This window comes from Oncorhynchus gorbuscha, linkage group LG09, assembly GCF_021184085.1.
Source record: "Oncorhynchus gorbuscha isolate QuinsamMale2020 ecotype Even-year linkage group LG09, OgorEven_v1.0, whole genome shotgun sequence".
Lineage (NCBI taxonomy): Eukaryota > Metazoa > Chordata > Actinopteri > Salmoniformes > Salmonidae > Oncorhynchus > Oncorhynchus gorbuscha.
In genome coordinates this window covers 75,379,791-75,395,482 of record NC_060181.1, presented here as the reverse complement: position 1 = coordinate 75,395,482, position 15,692 = coordinate 75,379,791, and the positions used below count along the sequence as shown (strand labels likewise).

General features: G+C 42.2%; 1 protein-coding gene across 2 annotated transcripts in view; it reads right to left on the bottom strand.

Annotated features, from left to right (window-relative positions):
* Positions 1-801: 801 nt before the first annotated feature.
* gtf2f2b (general transcription factor IIF, polypeptide 2b) overlaps positions 802-15,692 on the bottom strand; it is a 33,952-nt gene continuing 19,061 nt past the window's right edge. For both annotated transcript variants that reach the window (XM_046361112.1, XM_046361111.1), the window contains exons 6-9: positions 9,703-9,784; positions 3,053-3,152; positions 2,737-2,880; positions 802-1,280 (exon numbers count right to left, since the gene is read on the bottom strand). In XM_046361112.1, coding sequence (XP_046217068.1) covers positions 1,152-1,280; positions 2,737-2,880; positions 3,053-3,152; positions 9,703-9,784 — 455 coding nt within the window. In that variant the 3' untranslated portion in view covers positions 802-1,151. The remainder of the gene's footprint in view (positions 1,281-2,736; positions 2,881-3,052; positions 3,153-9,702; positions 9,785-15,692) is intronic.

Below are 15,692 nucleotides of genomic sequence, written 5' to 3'. Positions count from 1 at the left end.
CACTGATGTTGGGCAACTAGGTCTGACTCGCAGTCAGCGTTCCAATTCATCCTAAAGGTGTTCAATGGGGTTGAGGTCAGAGCTCTGTGCAGGCCAGTCATGTTCTTCTCTACCAATCTCGACAAACCATTTCTTTATGGACCTCGCTTTGTGCACACAAGTCATTGTCATGCTGAAATATAGGAAAGGGCCTTCCCCAAACTGTTGCCACAAAGTTGGAAGCAGAGAATCTTATAGAATGTCATTGTATTCTGTAGCGTTATGATTACCCGTGACTGGAACTAAGGGGCCTAGCCCAAACCATGAACAACAGCCCCAGACCATTGTTCCTCATCCACCAAACTTTACAGTTGACACTACGCACTGGGGCAGATAACGTTCTAGCATCCACCAAACCCCGATTCGTCTGTCGGACTACCAGATGGTGAAGCGTGATTCATCACTCCAGAAAACGCATTTCTATTGCTCCAGAGTCAAATAGCGGATGGCTTTACACCACTCCAGCCGATGCTTGGTATTCCGCATGGTGACCTTTGTCAAATTTGCAGCTGCACACGAGCCTAACTGACTTGTTGGAAAGGTGGCATCCTATGACGGTGCCACGTTTAAAAAAAGGCCATTCTACTGTCAATGTTTGTCAGTGGATTGTATGGCTGTGTGTTCCACTTCATACATCTGTCAGCAACGGGTGTGGCTTAAATGTCCGAATCCACTCATTTGTATGCATGTATATACGTGTAGTTTACCTCAAAAGCTTGTTCTGTCACATTCATTGAAAGAAAATGTCAAATATTCCAAACCGGTAGTTACATTATTTTATAAATGATTTACAAATGATAGTGCAAAGTTTCAGCTTCTGTAAGTAGAGTGAAGAAAAAAAACATTACAATTTCTATAAGCTGCACCAAACAACATAAAAAGAACCCATTCAAAAGAGTGTTGCTTTAAGGCAAGTGTTTCACACAGTCTGGTTCATAGTGCAAGATCCCCACACACCATCCTACCAACAGCTGATAAAAGGTAGACCCTTTGTGATCATGTAGTTTTGGGTATCAGTTTTAGATAAAGTGAAAGACAAAAGAACAAAGACTTCTGTGATGGTAGGCCCTCAGGTCAATGTCTGTATCCTAGACAGGGTGCTCTGTTCTGGGCTAGTCATCCTTTATCTCCTCCTCTCCTCCCTGGTAGTGGCGGTACTCTGGCTTCAGTTCCCATGTACTCTTGTGCGTCCCTTTAGTGTTGTACACTCCTATCTCCCTCAGGATCTCCTTCAAGTAGGTCTACAGGAAACACACAGACAAACATCTCTCAGAATCTCCTTTATAAATGTCTACAGCAGAGGCTCTTTCTACAGTGTCCATTTTCACACAGCTACAGCCTGCACCCTTACTCTGAAAACTAGAAGCATCTACCAGTGAGGCGAGTCTACCTGTTATTCTTAGTGTCAAAAGCCATTTGTTGTAGTTGATAATGTCCACCAGATGTCAATAGTGGGTAATGGTTGACATTCCTCCTCCAGATACAGGTCTACAGTATGTGTTCTGATCCTGTTCAACTTATTACGGTCTGACTAATCAGGCCTCAGGTTACAATAGTTCACCCTGGAGAAGGTTACAGTGGTGGAGTGTAATCGATCCTAGAGAGAGAGGGTTACAGTGGTGGAGTGTAATCGATCCTAGAGAGAGAGGGTTACAGTGGTGGAGTGTAATCGATCCTGGAGAGAGAGGGTTACAGTGGTGGAGTGTAATCGATCCTAGAGAGAGAGGGTTACAGTGGTGGAGCCTAATCGATCCTAGAGAGAGAGGGTTACAGTGGTGGAGCGTAATCGATCCTAGAGAGAGAGGGTTACAGTGGTGGAGCGTAATCGATCCTGGAGAGAGAGGGTTACAGTGGTGGAGCGTAATCGATCCTAGAGAGAGGGTTACAGTGGTGGAGCCTAATCGATCCTAGAGAGAGGGGGTTACAGTGGTGGTGCGTAATCGATCCTGGAGAGAGAGGGTTACAGTGGTGGAGTGTAATCGATCCTAGAGAGAGAGGGTTACAGTGGTGGAGTCTAATCGATCCTGGAGAGAGAGGGTTACAGTGGTGGAGTCTAATCGATCCTAGAGAGAGAGGGTTACAGTGGTGGAGTCTAATCGATCCTAGAGAGAGGGTTACAGTGGTGGAGTGTAATCGATCCTGGAGAGAGAGGGTTACAGTGGTGGAGTCTAATCGATCCTAGAGAGAGAGGGTTACAGTGGTGGAGTCTAATCGATCCTAGAGAGAGAGGGTTACAGTGGTGGAGTCTAATCGATCCTAGAGAGAGAGGGTTACAGTGGTGGAGTCTAATCGATCCTGGAGAGAGAGGGTTACAGTGGTGGAGTCTAATCGATCCTAGAGAGAGAGGGTTACAGTGGTGGAGTCTAATCGATCCTAGAGAGAGAGGGTTACAGTGGTGGAGTGTAATCGATCCTGGAGAGAGAGGGTTACAGTGGTGGAGTCTAATCGATCCTAGAGAGAGAGGGTTACAGTGGTGGAGTGTAATCGATCCTGGAGAGAGAGGGTTACAGTGGTGGAGTCTAATCGATCCTCGATCCTGGAGAGAGGGTTACAGTGGTGGAGTCTAATCGATCCTGGAGAGAGAGGGTTACAGTGGTGGTGTGGAATCGATCTTGGAAGGCTGAGCAGAACCGCTCGCAGCGCATACTCACTTATGGTAATGAAATCAGTGAACAGGTTGCTGTTTGTGTGACTAACCACAGGTTGCTTGGTGACCTCCACCAGGTCTTTGATGTTGTAGTACTGGTGTTTCTCAAAGGCGGAGAAGAGCATGTCCATCACCTGCTGTCTGTCTGCCCTCACCATCCTACCTTCAGCCCTCTTCTTCTTCTCATACTCCACCTACACAAAACAACCCACGGAAAACCCACACAGGGGCAAGGAGGGAGCATGGTAGAAGTGCACATTACAGTTCCAAATGTGTATTAATCCAACACTACGAAGATATGGAACCTTCAGGGGCATGCAAGCAGACACACACTGATTTTAACATGTGATATGGTAGTGTTCTTACGTTATTAACATGGTTGGATACAGGCTTGAAGTTGTTAGTGACAGCCCTGTCCATCTGCTCGGTCAGACGCTGGGGCTTGGTAGACACCTCAATCTGTAATCTGAGGAGAGGAGGATACATTCTAGAACACTGTCACAGAACTGTTTGAGAGAACCTGAGAAATTATTAAAATGAATGAAGACAGGGTCTTATTGAGAGAAGCAACCCATTGGGCAGAGCACTGAATATAACAAAAAACAGAACAATAGCATCCACTATGCTGTACAATGGTTGAATAACACATATAGCTATTCAGTATAATGTACAGTACTGGCACTGCTGTGCACATACAGACACCAAGGCAGACATGCATGTGCTCAAACACACAGGGAGAGGCTCTACCCAAAATTACAATCAACTAATTGCACCATTATCGCAAAAATGGAAGAAGCAAGTTGAAGGGGGAAAAGTAAAGAACTTGTCGGTATATCAGTTTAATATAAAGGAACTTTTCTTTACTTTTTTTTTTTTTTTTTACAGCTGTGCCATATAGATGGCAAAATAGTTAGGAAGAGATTTTTGATGCCACATTCCATGCCACATGGTTTATGAACTGATATGCAAAATGACAACTTAAAAATAAGATTTTTTTCAATTGAAATTGTTATAAAAATTGCAACCAATAGAATGTATATACAGTTGAAGCCGGAAGTTTACATACACCTTAGCAAAATACATTTAAACTCAGTTTCACAATTCCTGACATTTAATCCTAGTAAAGATACCCTGTCTTAGGTCAGTTATGATCACCACTTTATTTTAAGAATGTGAAATGTCTGAATAATAGTAGAGTGATTTATTTCAGTTTTTATTTCTTTCATCACATTCCCAGGGTGTCCGAAGTTTACATACACTCAATTAGTATTCGGTAGCGTTGCCTTTAAATTGTTTAACTTAGGCCAAACCTTTCAGGTAGCCTTCCACAAGCTTCCCACAATAAGTTGGGTGAATTTTGGCCCATTCCTCCTGACAGAGCTGGTGTAACTGAGTCAAGTTTGTAAGGCCTCCTTGCTCGCACACGCTTTTTCAGTTCTGCCCACAAATGTTCTATAGAATTGAGTTCAGGGCTTTGTGATGGCCACTCCAATACCTTGATTTTGTTGTCCTTCAGCCATTTCGCCACAGCTTTGGAAGTATGCTTGGGGTCATTTTCCATTTGGAAGACCCATTTGCAACCAAGCTTTAACTTCCTGACTGATGTCTTGAGATGTTGCTTCAATATAGCCACATAATTTTCCATCCTCATGATGCCATCTATTTTGTGAAGTGCACCAGTCCCTCCTGCAGTAAAAAGCACCCCCACCCCTTCCTTCACGGTTGGGATGGTGTTCTTCGGCTTGCAAGCCTCCCCCTTTTTCCTCCAAACAGAATGGTCATTATGGCCAAACAGTTCTATTTTTATTTCATCAGACCAGAGGACATTTCTCCAAAAGTATGATCTTTGTCCCCATGTGCAGTTGCAAACCGTAGTGGCTTTTTTATGGCGGTTTTGGAGCAGTGGCTTCTTCACAAGGTCCTTTGCTGTTGCACCAAAGTACATTCATCTCTAGGAGACAGAACGAGTCTCCTTCCTGAGCGGTATGACTGCTGCGTGGTCCCATGGTGTTTATACTTGCGTACTATTGTTTGTACAGATGAATGTGGTACCTTCAGGCATTTGGAAATTGCTACCATGATGAACCAATGTTGTGGAGGTCTAGAATTTGGCTGATTTCTTTTGATTTTCCCATGATGTCAAGCAAAGTGGCACTGAGTTTGAAGGTAGGCCTTGAAATACATCCACAGGTACACCTCCAATTGACTCAAATTATGTCAATTAGCCTATCAGAAGCTTCTAAAGCCATGACATAGTTTTCTGGAATTTCCCAAGCTGTTTAAAGACAGTCAACTTAGTGTATGTAAACTTCTGACCCACTGGAATTGTGATACAGTGCATTTTAAATGAAATAATCTGTCTAAACAATTGTTGGAAAAATTACTTGTGTCATGCACAAAGTAGATGTCCTAATCGACTTGCCAAAACTATAGTTAGTTAACAAGACATTTGTGGAGTGGTTGAAAAACGGGTTTAATGACTCCAACCTGAACTGTATATGGGGGATACAACCATCCCAGCTCTGCAGAGTTTGCTGCGAAGAGACAATCCTTAAAATAATTTGTTTTGGTGCTGTCCATATGTAGCTGTTTTTGGTCACAGGTCCAGGAATAGCTGAAGAATTGCAACATTTACCTGGAGCTAACTGAAAGTCATAGTCAATGGATCAATAATAATAATAATACTTTTAGCAAAAGTGTTATCTTTAATTTACAATCTGTAGAAACTATGAGAATAGAAAGGTTCAGAACTTTTGTGAAACATCACAGCTCAGTTGAAAAATATATAGCAAATAGATTCCAAACTGGAAGGTGTTAAGAGATAGACGGGAGGGGTTGAGTGGAGCTGAAGGGTGGGAATAATAACAACAAGATAACTATTGTAAAATATACAGTGTCCATAAAATGTATATAGGTTCAGAACTTTTGTGAAACAGCACATTTAAAAAAATATGGCAAATAGAACTGGATGGTCTTCGGAGATAGAAGGAAGGGGTTGAGGGTAGCTTAAAAAGCCCCAAATAATAATTTATATATACAGTGCCTTCAGAAAGTATTCAGACCACTTGACCTTTTCCACATTTTGTTACATTAGACTTATTCTAAAATTGATATTTTAGACCGGCGGAAATCTGTCCTTTGGTCTGATGAGTCCAAATTTGAGATTTTCGGTTCCAATCGCGTGTCTTTGTGAGACGCAGAGTAGGTGAACGGATGATCTCCGCATGTGTGGTTCCCACTGTGAAGCATGGAGGAGGTGGTGTGATGTGTGAGGTGCTTTAATGGTAACAACGTCTGTGATTTGTTTAGAATTCAAGGAACACTTAACCAGCATAGCTACCACAGCATTCTGTAGTGATACGCCATCCCATCTGGTTTGCGCTTAGTGGTACTATCATTTGTTTATCAATAGGACAATGACCCAAAACACCTCCAGGCTGTGTAAGGTCTATTGGACCAAGACGGAGAGTGATGGAGTGCTGCATCAGATGTCCTGGCCTCCACAATCACCCGACCTCAACCCAATTGAGATGGTTTAGGATGAGTTGGACCGTGGAGTGAAGGAAAAGCAGCCAACAAGTGCTCAACATATGTGGGAAAGACGGTTGGAAAAGTATAACTCATGAAGCTGGTTGAGAGAATGCCAAGAGTGTGCACAGCTGTCATCAAGGCACAGGGTGGCTACTTTGAAGAATCTCATTTGTGAAACACTTTTTTGGTTACTACAAGATTCCATATGTGTTCTTTTATAGTTGATGTCTTAACTATTATTTTGGTACTGTAATGTTATATATATATATATATATATATACACACACACACACACATACGGAGGATTGGAAATGATGCAGACAATTACATTGATGGAAGCTACACTCTATCTGCAATATTAAAGCAGATCTACCCCTAATACATAAAAAATAAAAATAACACACAGGAGAGAGAAGTTGCCATAGCACACAAGGAACAGTTGCTATAGCAATCCCTGCCAACCTCTGCTCCCATTGAGAACAGTTATACACCATTATTAGATATTCTCTTGGAGTTCGCTATGGTTACTGTTCCTCCCACATCTACTAATCCGCACTCAGAAATTAAACCAGGAGACATGGCCGATTGGTGAGGCTTTATTTTACCGTCACCTAATTACAGTACCAGTCAAAAGTTTGTACACACATTCTCATTCAATGGTTTTTCTTTATTTGTACTATTTTCTACATTGTAAAACAATAGTGAAGACATAACTATGAAATAACATATATAGAATCATGTAGTAAGCAAAATTGTTAAACAAATCAAAATATATTTTATATATTTGAGATTCTTCAAAGTAGTCACCGTTTGCCTTGACAGCTTTGCACACTCTTGGCATTCTCTCAACCAGCTTCACGTGGAATGCTTTTCCAACAGTCTTGAAGGAGTTCCCACATATGCTGAGCACATGTTCGCTGCTTTTCCTTCACGCTGCAGTGCAACTCATCCCATTTGGGTTGACGTTGGTTGAGGTCGGGGGATTGTGGAGGCCAGGTAAGCTGACGCAGCACTCCATCACTCTCCGGCTTGGTCAAACAGTCCTTACACAACCTGTAGGTGTGCCTTGAATTCTAAATAAATCACAGACCGTGTCCTTAGCAAAGCACCCCCACACCTCCTCCTCCATGCTTCACGGTGGGAACACACATGCAGAGATCATCTGTTCACCTACTCTGCATCTCACAAAGACACAGCATTTGGAACCGAAAATCTAAAATTTGGACTCATCAAACCAAAGGACAGATTTCCACCAGTCTAATGTCCATTGCTTGTGTTTCTTGGCCCAAGCAAGCCTCTTCTTATTGGTGTCCTTTAGTAGTGGTGTCTTTGCAGCAATTTGACCATGAAGGTCTGATTCATGTAGTCTCCTCTGAACAGTTGATGTTGAGATGTGTCTGTTATTTGAACTTTGTGAAGCATTTATTTGGGCTGCAATTTCTGAGGCTGGTAACTCTGGGTCTTCTTTTCCTGTTTCCTCATGAGAGCCAGTTTCATCATTGTTTATTTGATTTATTTACCAGGAAGGGCTCATTGAGATTTAAAATCTCCTTTTCAAGAGCATCCTGGCCAAGATAGGCAGCACCAAGTCATTACAAAAATTACAGACAAACATGAAAAACTACAAGTAATCTAGTAAAAACCATAGAATTCACACGAGTATAACAAAATCAAAAACAGCTAATTAAAAACATTGACAGGTCAGGGAATCAGTCTCGATCATTCATCAGTGATTTAAAGACACCAATCGGGACAAGTTCTTCCAGTTTAAAAGTATTTTGTAAGGCGTTCCAAGATGATGGCACAGAGTACATAAAGCCCTTTTACCAAATTCAGTTCGGACATTTGGAACAGTTAGCAGGATAAAGTCCAGCGAACGAAGAGAGTACCCACCACATTTCTGAACAATAAAAATGCCCAAATAAAAAGGTAGTAAACCCAAAATGGCTTTGTAAATAAAAGTATACCAGTGCCTGAGCCTACGAGTGACTAGAGAAGGCCAGCCAACCCTCGTATACAAAGTGCAGTGGTGCGTAAGGGTTTTGCAGTTTAAAATAAATCTCAAAGTGCCATGGTAAAGGGTGTCAATTGATCTCAAACACTTCATATATAAAATATCCCCATAGTCTAGTAAAGGCATAAATGTAGCTGACACTAGCCTCCTTCTGGCATCAAAAGAAAAACAGGCCTTATTCCTAAAATAAAATCCCAATTTCAGCTTAAATTTTTCTATAAATTGTTGAATATGCAATTTAAAAGAGAGGCTGTCATCAATTAAAATTCCAATATATTTATATGAGGTTACAACCTCAATCTCCTTGCCCTGCCAGGTAGTAATAGGTGAAAGGTTCAGAGGTCTGTTTCTTGATTTAGAAAACACCATAAGTTTAGTTGTCAGCATTGAGGATAAGCTTCAATTGACAAGGTATGTTGAACAGTATAAAAAGCAGTTTGCAAGTTCTGGAAAGCTTTTGTAAGAGACGAGGCACAACAGTAAATAACAGTATCATCAACATAAAAAGAAGTTGAGCATTTTGGACATTTTTGTCTAAATCATTTATATAAATAGTGAATAAGAGAGGGCCAAGTACAGAGCCTTGGGGCACACCATTATTAACAGACATAAGCCCATCAAATTGAGTTGTATCAGACAGATAGTTAGCAAACCATGCAACTGCTTGCTCTGAAAGACCTACACTCGACAATCTCTGCCTTAGTATAGCATGATCAACTGTATCAAAAGCCTTAGAGAGATTAATAAAAAGTGAGACAGTGCTGTTTTTTGTCCAGGGCTTCAGTGATATAATTTAAAACCTTCATGGCTGCTGTAATTGTGCTATGCTTCTTCCTGAAGCCTGATTGGTACATTGATAAAATAGAGTTAGTAAATAAAAACTCTTTGCGCTTGATAGATTTTGTGACTCCACTTGAAGAAACTTTCAAAGGTCTTGAAATTTTACGGATTGACTGACCTTTATGTCTTAAAGTAATAATGGACTATCGTTTCTCTTTGCTTATTTGAGCTGTTCTTGTCATAATATGGACTTGGTTTTTTACCAAATAGAGCTATCTTCTGTATACCACCCTACCTTGTCACAACACAACTGATTGGCTCGAATGCATTAAGAAGGAAAGAAATTCCACAAATTAACTTTGAACAAGGCACACCTGTTAACCGAAATGCATTCCAGGTGACTACCTCATGAAGCTGGTTGCGAGAATGCCAAGAGTGTGCAAAGCTGTCATCAAGGCAAAGGGTGCCTACTTTGAAGAATCTCGTATATGAAACATATTTTTCATTTGTTTAACACTTTTTTGGTTACTACATGATTCCATGTGTGTTATTTTATAGTTGTTATGTCTTCACTATTATTCTACAATGTAGAAAATAGTACAAATAAAGAAAAACCCTGAAATGAGTAGCTGTGTCCAAACTTTTGACTGGTACTGTATATTGAAATTGTATTGAATTTTGTTTCACTCACTTCTTCAGTTTCATATAGTTTTCATTGACGGCTGGTCTGCACTCCGCTCTCTGTACCACCATGCCCTCCAGACTGATCTTATCTGAAACAAAGACAATACGTTTCCTTTAAGGACCCACACACATCAATAGTAGAATGCTGTTTTAAATCACAGTGTATTCTGTCTTTCTTTCTTTCAATAAGTGTTTTTTCATATTCTTCAGCACCATACTAAACATGCAGCCCAAATGATATTTGACTGAACTGAATCACTTGACTGAATCAGTAGAGAAACAGGTGAAATAGGTGGAACCACCCAAGTTGAGTACTCCACAGCCAACACTCCAAATATCCATCAACTGCCACTGGACTGCTCATCAACAGCTTGCCATTTCAAAATGTAGTGATTCATCTATTTGGCGTTTTCTTTGTCATTGTGTGTGTGTGTGTGTGTGTGTAACTATCCTTGTGGGTACCAGAAGTCCTCACAAGGACAGTAAAACAAGGAAAATTCAGACAAATAGGAAGGCATAGTTTTATGGGGTTAAGGTTAGGCTTAAGGTTATGGTTTGGTTAAGAAAATTTGGATTTTGGATGGGAATCAATTCTTTGGTCCCTACAAGGATAGCAAAACAAAAGTGTGTGTGTGTGTGTGTATATGTGTGTGTGTGTGTGTGTGTCTAACAAGGGGGCCAGGATAGGTTCACACAATTGTATGAGACACTGTCATACAGAGATAAATAGTACACTCTGTCCAGACTGTCCAACAAACGCCAAAGAACAGCCACCCACCACTGAAGTCCAGTTGGTGTCTGTTTGTTGGCTAATCAGGTTTTGTTCTACTGAGAAAATGTCCAGTTAGCGTTTGTTGGTGCAATTACAAATCTGTGCACTTTTACCAGGTGGCTCCAGAGAAATCACGTCAGTCAAATCAATGTCACAGATCTCACGCACTCACTAATATCCATTCCTCATCTTTTTCACAAATGGATGCATTATGTGCAGTTATTGCATGATAAGGGCTGAAACACTTGTCAGCGCATCTCCCTAAACACACAAACGCATTTCTCAACTTCAGAGCAGCCTGCCTCAATCTCCCCCTCTAGTCACTCACAGGCCCCTGGCAGGGATCGTCTGGGTCAGGGCTGTATGGGAGAGAATAGTATACTGTAGATCTCCCCTCTACCTCATTTTCTCCACTCAAGGCTCCCTTACGCTCTTCCAGTTCTCTTTTTCAACCTATCCCCTACTCTATACCCCTCTCAGTCTGCTCATGCCTCTTCTCCTGTAGGGTTGTATAAGACTGGGAGTGTTGAGGGTTTATGTCTGTTTAGTGTGGAATGAATTAGGATAAAAACTTGCAGGTCCCAAGGGACACTGGTATGTAGGAGAACAAAGCTGCACATGCAGAGAAGGAGACAGAGATGGGAAGGAAGCAGAAAGAGAACAGAACAGAATGAGAGGAGGAGGAGGGCACAGTGAGAGGTGGAATGGCCACAGCATTTGTTGCTCAAGGCTGTCGTGCTAAGAGGGAGAGGAACAGGAGGAGAGAGAACGGGAGGAGAGAGAAGAGGAGAAAGAAGGGTGAGAAGGTCAAGCTACCGCCCACTCATCTTCTCCCACCATCTCTAACCTCTTATCTTCTCTAAGGACCCTCCATCTAAAAAGCACACACACTCACCCCCCCTCCCACTGATATTCCCTAGACACTTCCCTCTGGATCGGAATATTCCAGGAGCCTTCAGATTTCTCAAGCCTCTGGTGAATTTCAGATAGACGCTAGACTACCAAAAACCCTCAGATAGAAAAGTGGCTATGGGAGGAGGAATGTGTTCGTAAATTGCAGTACTCATCCTTGAGGGGACAGAACAGCGACAAAGCCTGTAAAAAAAAAAGAGAGACAGAGGAGAGAGAAAGAAAGAAAGGAGAGTGAGAACCTGAGAGGAAACCTGTTGACTAGATCGACTACTACTATCAGCCTGCGTACAGGAATCTTTCAGACCACCACGGTAGTCTCTAACCTTACGTCAAAAACAAACACCTTATGAACCTGCTCATTAATGATGGCACAACACAGCCTTGGAAAAGCAGCCAAACATGTCTCAATAGTGGAGGAGATGTAAGCTGACTGCATGCCCAAAGCCATCTCCCTGTGACCACCAGATCTATAAATGACTTCCCATGTGGGGGGGGACACTTAGATATGATGAAGATATGATGAGGATACGTAATACTTTTTCCACTCATCTCTCCTGGTAGGGCATTCAGAAGGGAGAGAGAATACATCTTTATCAACAATCTGTTGTGAGGGGTTATTCATTTACTTCATTACCTGTAGAAAACTCACCGGAGGATATTTTCAGCACCGTTAGTGGAGATATTTGCCCAAATATAACCAACACCAAAGTGTTTTGACATAGAGAACAAATGTGACTAATTGGGTTTGAACCTGGGTTGTCTGTACAGCCCTAAACCATGTTAGCCTGCTGAGCTAAAGGCCAGTCATTAGCTTAGGGAGCCTTATGCAAGTCTACAGGTCTCAGGCAAGGTTACCTAACCACCTCTGCCACACACACACCATCTATGTTCCTCAAGGCTACTGTTGCTATGCCAGCTTCACTGCAGTTTGTGATATAACGTTACAGCTCTGACTTGGCCAGCAGCATTATGAATAACTCAACATCTTTAATGAATAGAGACAGTGATTTTACTGATGGAAATCCCCATTACTGCGCTCATTACTGCTCTCATTAAAAATAAATCAAATAGATACCAACATGATGTTGAACAATTATCTCAGGTAATGATGGTGTGATAGAGCTGGGAAGGAGCGCAGGTCATCCACCCACCCACCCACCCACCCACCCACCCACCCACCCACCCACCCACTGTTCCACTGCCTCGTTTGCAATTCTAATGCGGGGATGATTCCATTAATCACATCATGATTAAAAAGCACCACGATACGGTCGAGCCGCCTCGTTGATCGCCGATGTGTCACAGACGTCACCGTGGTGAGCCATCACTCTGGGATCATACGCTCATAGACAACTCGGAACCTCCCAATTAAAATGTAAATGTTTTTTTGCATAATGCTTCCTATTGGTTGATTCTGATACTCTGAGCTAAATCTTTCTTCAACTAGTTTAAGTCGAAAATGTCACCGTTATCGATTAATACACACACACAATTAACTGAATGGAAAGGTTTGTCAGACTGCCACACTGATTGTCCACAGGTACATCTATTTAAGGGGTTGAGTGAATGGAAGTTGTGCCTCCACTTCTGTAGACAGCAGAGAATGGTATTCTATTGGATAGGTTGTCTCCCTGTCGAGAGTGTGTGGGGAATGCTCTACACCTGGATTCTGGGGTGATTGCTTGGTTTCATTTCAATTTGAACACCAGCATTCACACACCAGAGCTTTATATATAACTATAGACAGCCCCCAAAAACAGACTTCACACTGAGAGAAAATACATCCCCCTTGTTAGACACACACACACACACACACACACACACACACACACACACACACACACACACACACACACACACACACACACACACACACACACACACACACACACACACACACACATTGATGTCACTATTCACTTCAATTAGACTTCTGCCCCCAAGGTAGAGTGTGTGTGTGTGATAGATGAAGGAAGAGAGAAGAGGGGTTCCAGTAACATCACTGTCTGACTGACAGCCCATCACCTGCAGGACACACGCACTCCCGGTTTCTCGCTCTCCCTTTCCTCAGGGACCAAACTGTCAATAAACACCCCCCCCCCCCCCCTACACTCTTAGATACCATGAGTGACATGAGTATACATTGTCCAGGCAGTTTGCCACAGTCAGTCAGCCCATGTAGAAAGAAACATTGTACTTACTTTTGGTCATTTACATTTACATTTAAGTCATTTAGCAGACGCTCTTATCATGTAGTGTGTAATACAGTATGTGGACACCTGCTCGTTGAACATCCAAAATCATGGGAATTAATATGGCGTTGGTCCCCCTTTGCTGCTATAACAGCATCCATTCTTCTGGGAAGGCTTTCCACTAGATGTTGGAACATTGCTGCGGGGACTTGCTTCCATTCAGCCACAAGAGCATTAGTGAGGTCAGGCACTTGCTTCCATTCAGCCACAAGAGCATTAGTGAGGTCAGGCACTGACGTTGGGCGATTAGGCCTGGCTCACAGTCTGCATTCAAATTCATCCCAAAAGGTGTTCGATTGGGTTGAGGTCAGAGCTCTGTGCAGGCCAGTGAAGCTCTTCCACACAGATCTTGACAAACCATTTCTGTATAGACCTTGCTTTGTGCACAGGGCATTGTCATGCTGAAACAGGAAGGGCCTTCCCCAAACTGTTGCCACAGAGTTGGAAGCACAGAAACGTCTAGAATGTCATTGCATGCTGTAGCGTTAAGATTTCCCTTCACTGGAGCTAAGGGGCCTAGCCCTAACCATGAAAAACAACCCCAGACCTATATTTCTCCTCCACCAAACTCTCAAGTTGGCACTATGCATTGGGGCAGGTAGTGTTCTCCTGGCTTCCGCCAAACCCATTTAGTTCGCAGGACTGCCAGATGGTGAAGCGTGATTCATCGCTCCAGAGAACTCTATCCACTGCGCCAGAGTCGAATGGCGGATAGCTTTACACCACTCCAGCCGAAGCTTGGCATTGCGCATGGTGATCTTAGGCTTGTGTGTTGTCGCTCCGAGACATTTCCACTCCACAATAAGAGCACTTACAGTTGACCGGGGCAGCTCTAGCAGAGCAGAAATTTGAGAAACTGACTTGTTGGAAAGGTTGCATCCTATGACAGTGCAACGTTAAAAGTCACTGAGCTCTTCAATAAGGCCATTCTACTGCCAATGTTTGTCTGTGGAGATCGCATGGCAGTGTGCTCAATTTTATACACCTGTCACCAATGGGTAGGGTTGCAAAGGGTCGGAAACTTTCTGGTAAATTTCCTGAATATTTCCGGCAATTTTCCATGGGAAGTTAAGCACGGGAATTTGGGGAATTTTGTTTAAATTCATCCAAAAAGTTAAAAGCTAACAGTGAACCTTTTTTATGGGATACACATCAGGCAATTCTAGGTCTTGTGGCATATTTTGGTTAAACAATCCCCAATTCAATGAAATTGCAACTCTCTGCATGTACAGTGCATTCTTCCATCACATGTAGAGTTGATTCTCAAGCTCTTGCACACTAATGAGATGCTATTGAGCCCACACTACCACACTGTCTGTGCCAAGGACTATATGCTTTCTGGTAAGTTTGATTACAATACTGGGTGGGGTGAATATATTTTATAGGACATACATGATTTTTTGTTAACTAGTAAATAGTAGCCTACAGCAAAGTGTGTTTAAATAATTTCTAACTTGTTAACAATTTCTGCTAGTTAGTTTTTGCTACCAGGTGTGTTTTAGCTTGCTTGATTGAGCCTGCTAACTGAGGAGTATTAATTCACCTATTTCCATACATGTTTTATTTTAATCTAACTGATTATCTATTCATATGTACATGGAATTGTATTTTTATTTATTTTTTACAAAAAATATTTGAATCTTTATAGGAAAATGCAACAGGCACCATCTGATATGTGGAGACATTTCAATGCAGCTAATGCAGAAGGAAAAGCTGTGTACATCTGCAAATACTGTGCCAAATCATATGTGAAGAATGCAGTATCATCTGGCCAAATGCATAAAGTTCCCTCAGAGCTTACAAGCAACATCTGACAAAAGTCCCTCTACTTTTATTTGAGGTGAAAATGATGAATCAGACACCTTATCGATAGCAACAGCTCATGGTCCTCCTGGAATCAGAAGTATTTTTGACTCAATAGAGGAACGTAGTCAGAGAAATGCTAATGAATGTCTTGCTCGAGCTGTGTATGCAACTGGTTCACCTCTGATGCTCACAGGCAATATGTATTGGAAGAGATTTCTGAATGTTCTTCGCCCAGCATACACCCCTCCAACCAGA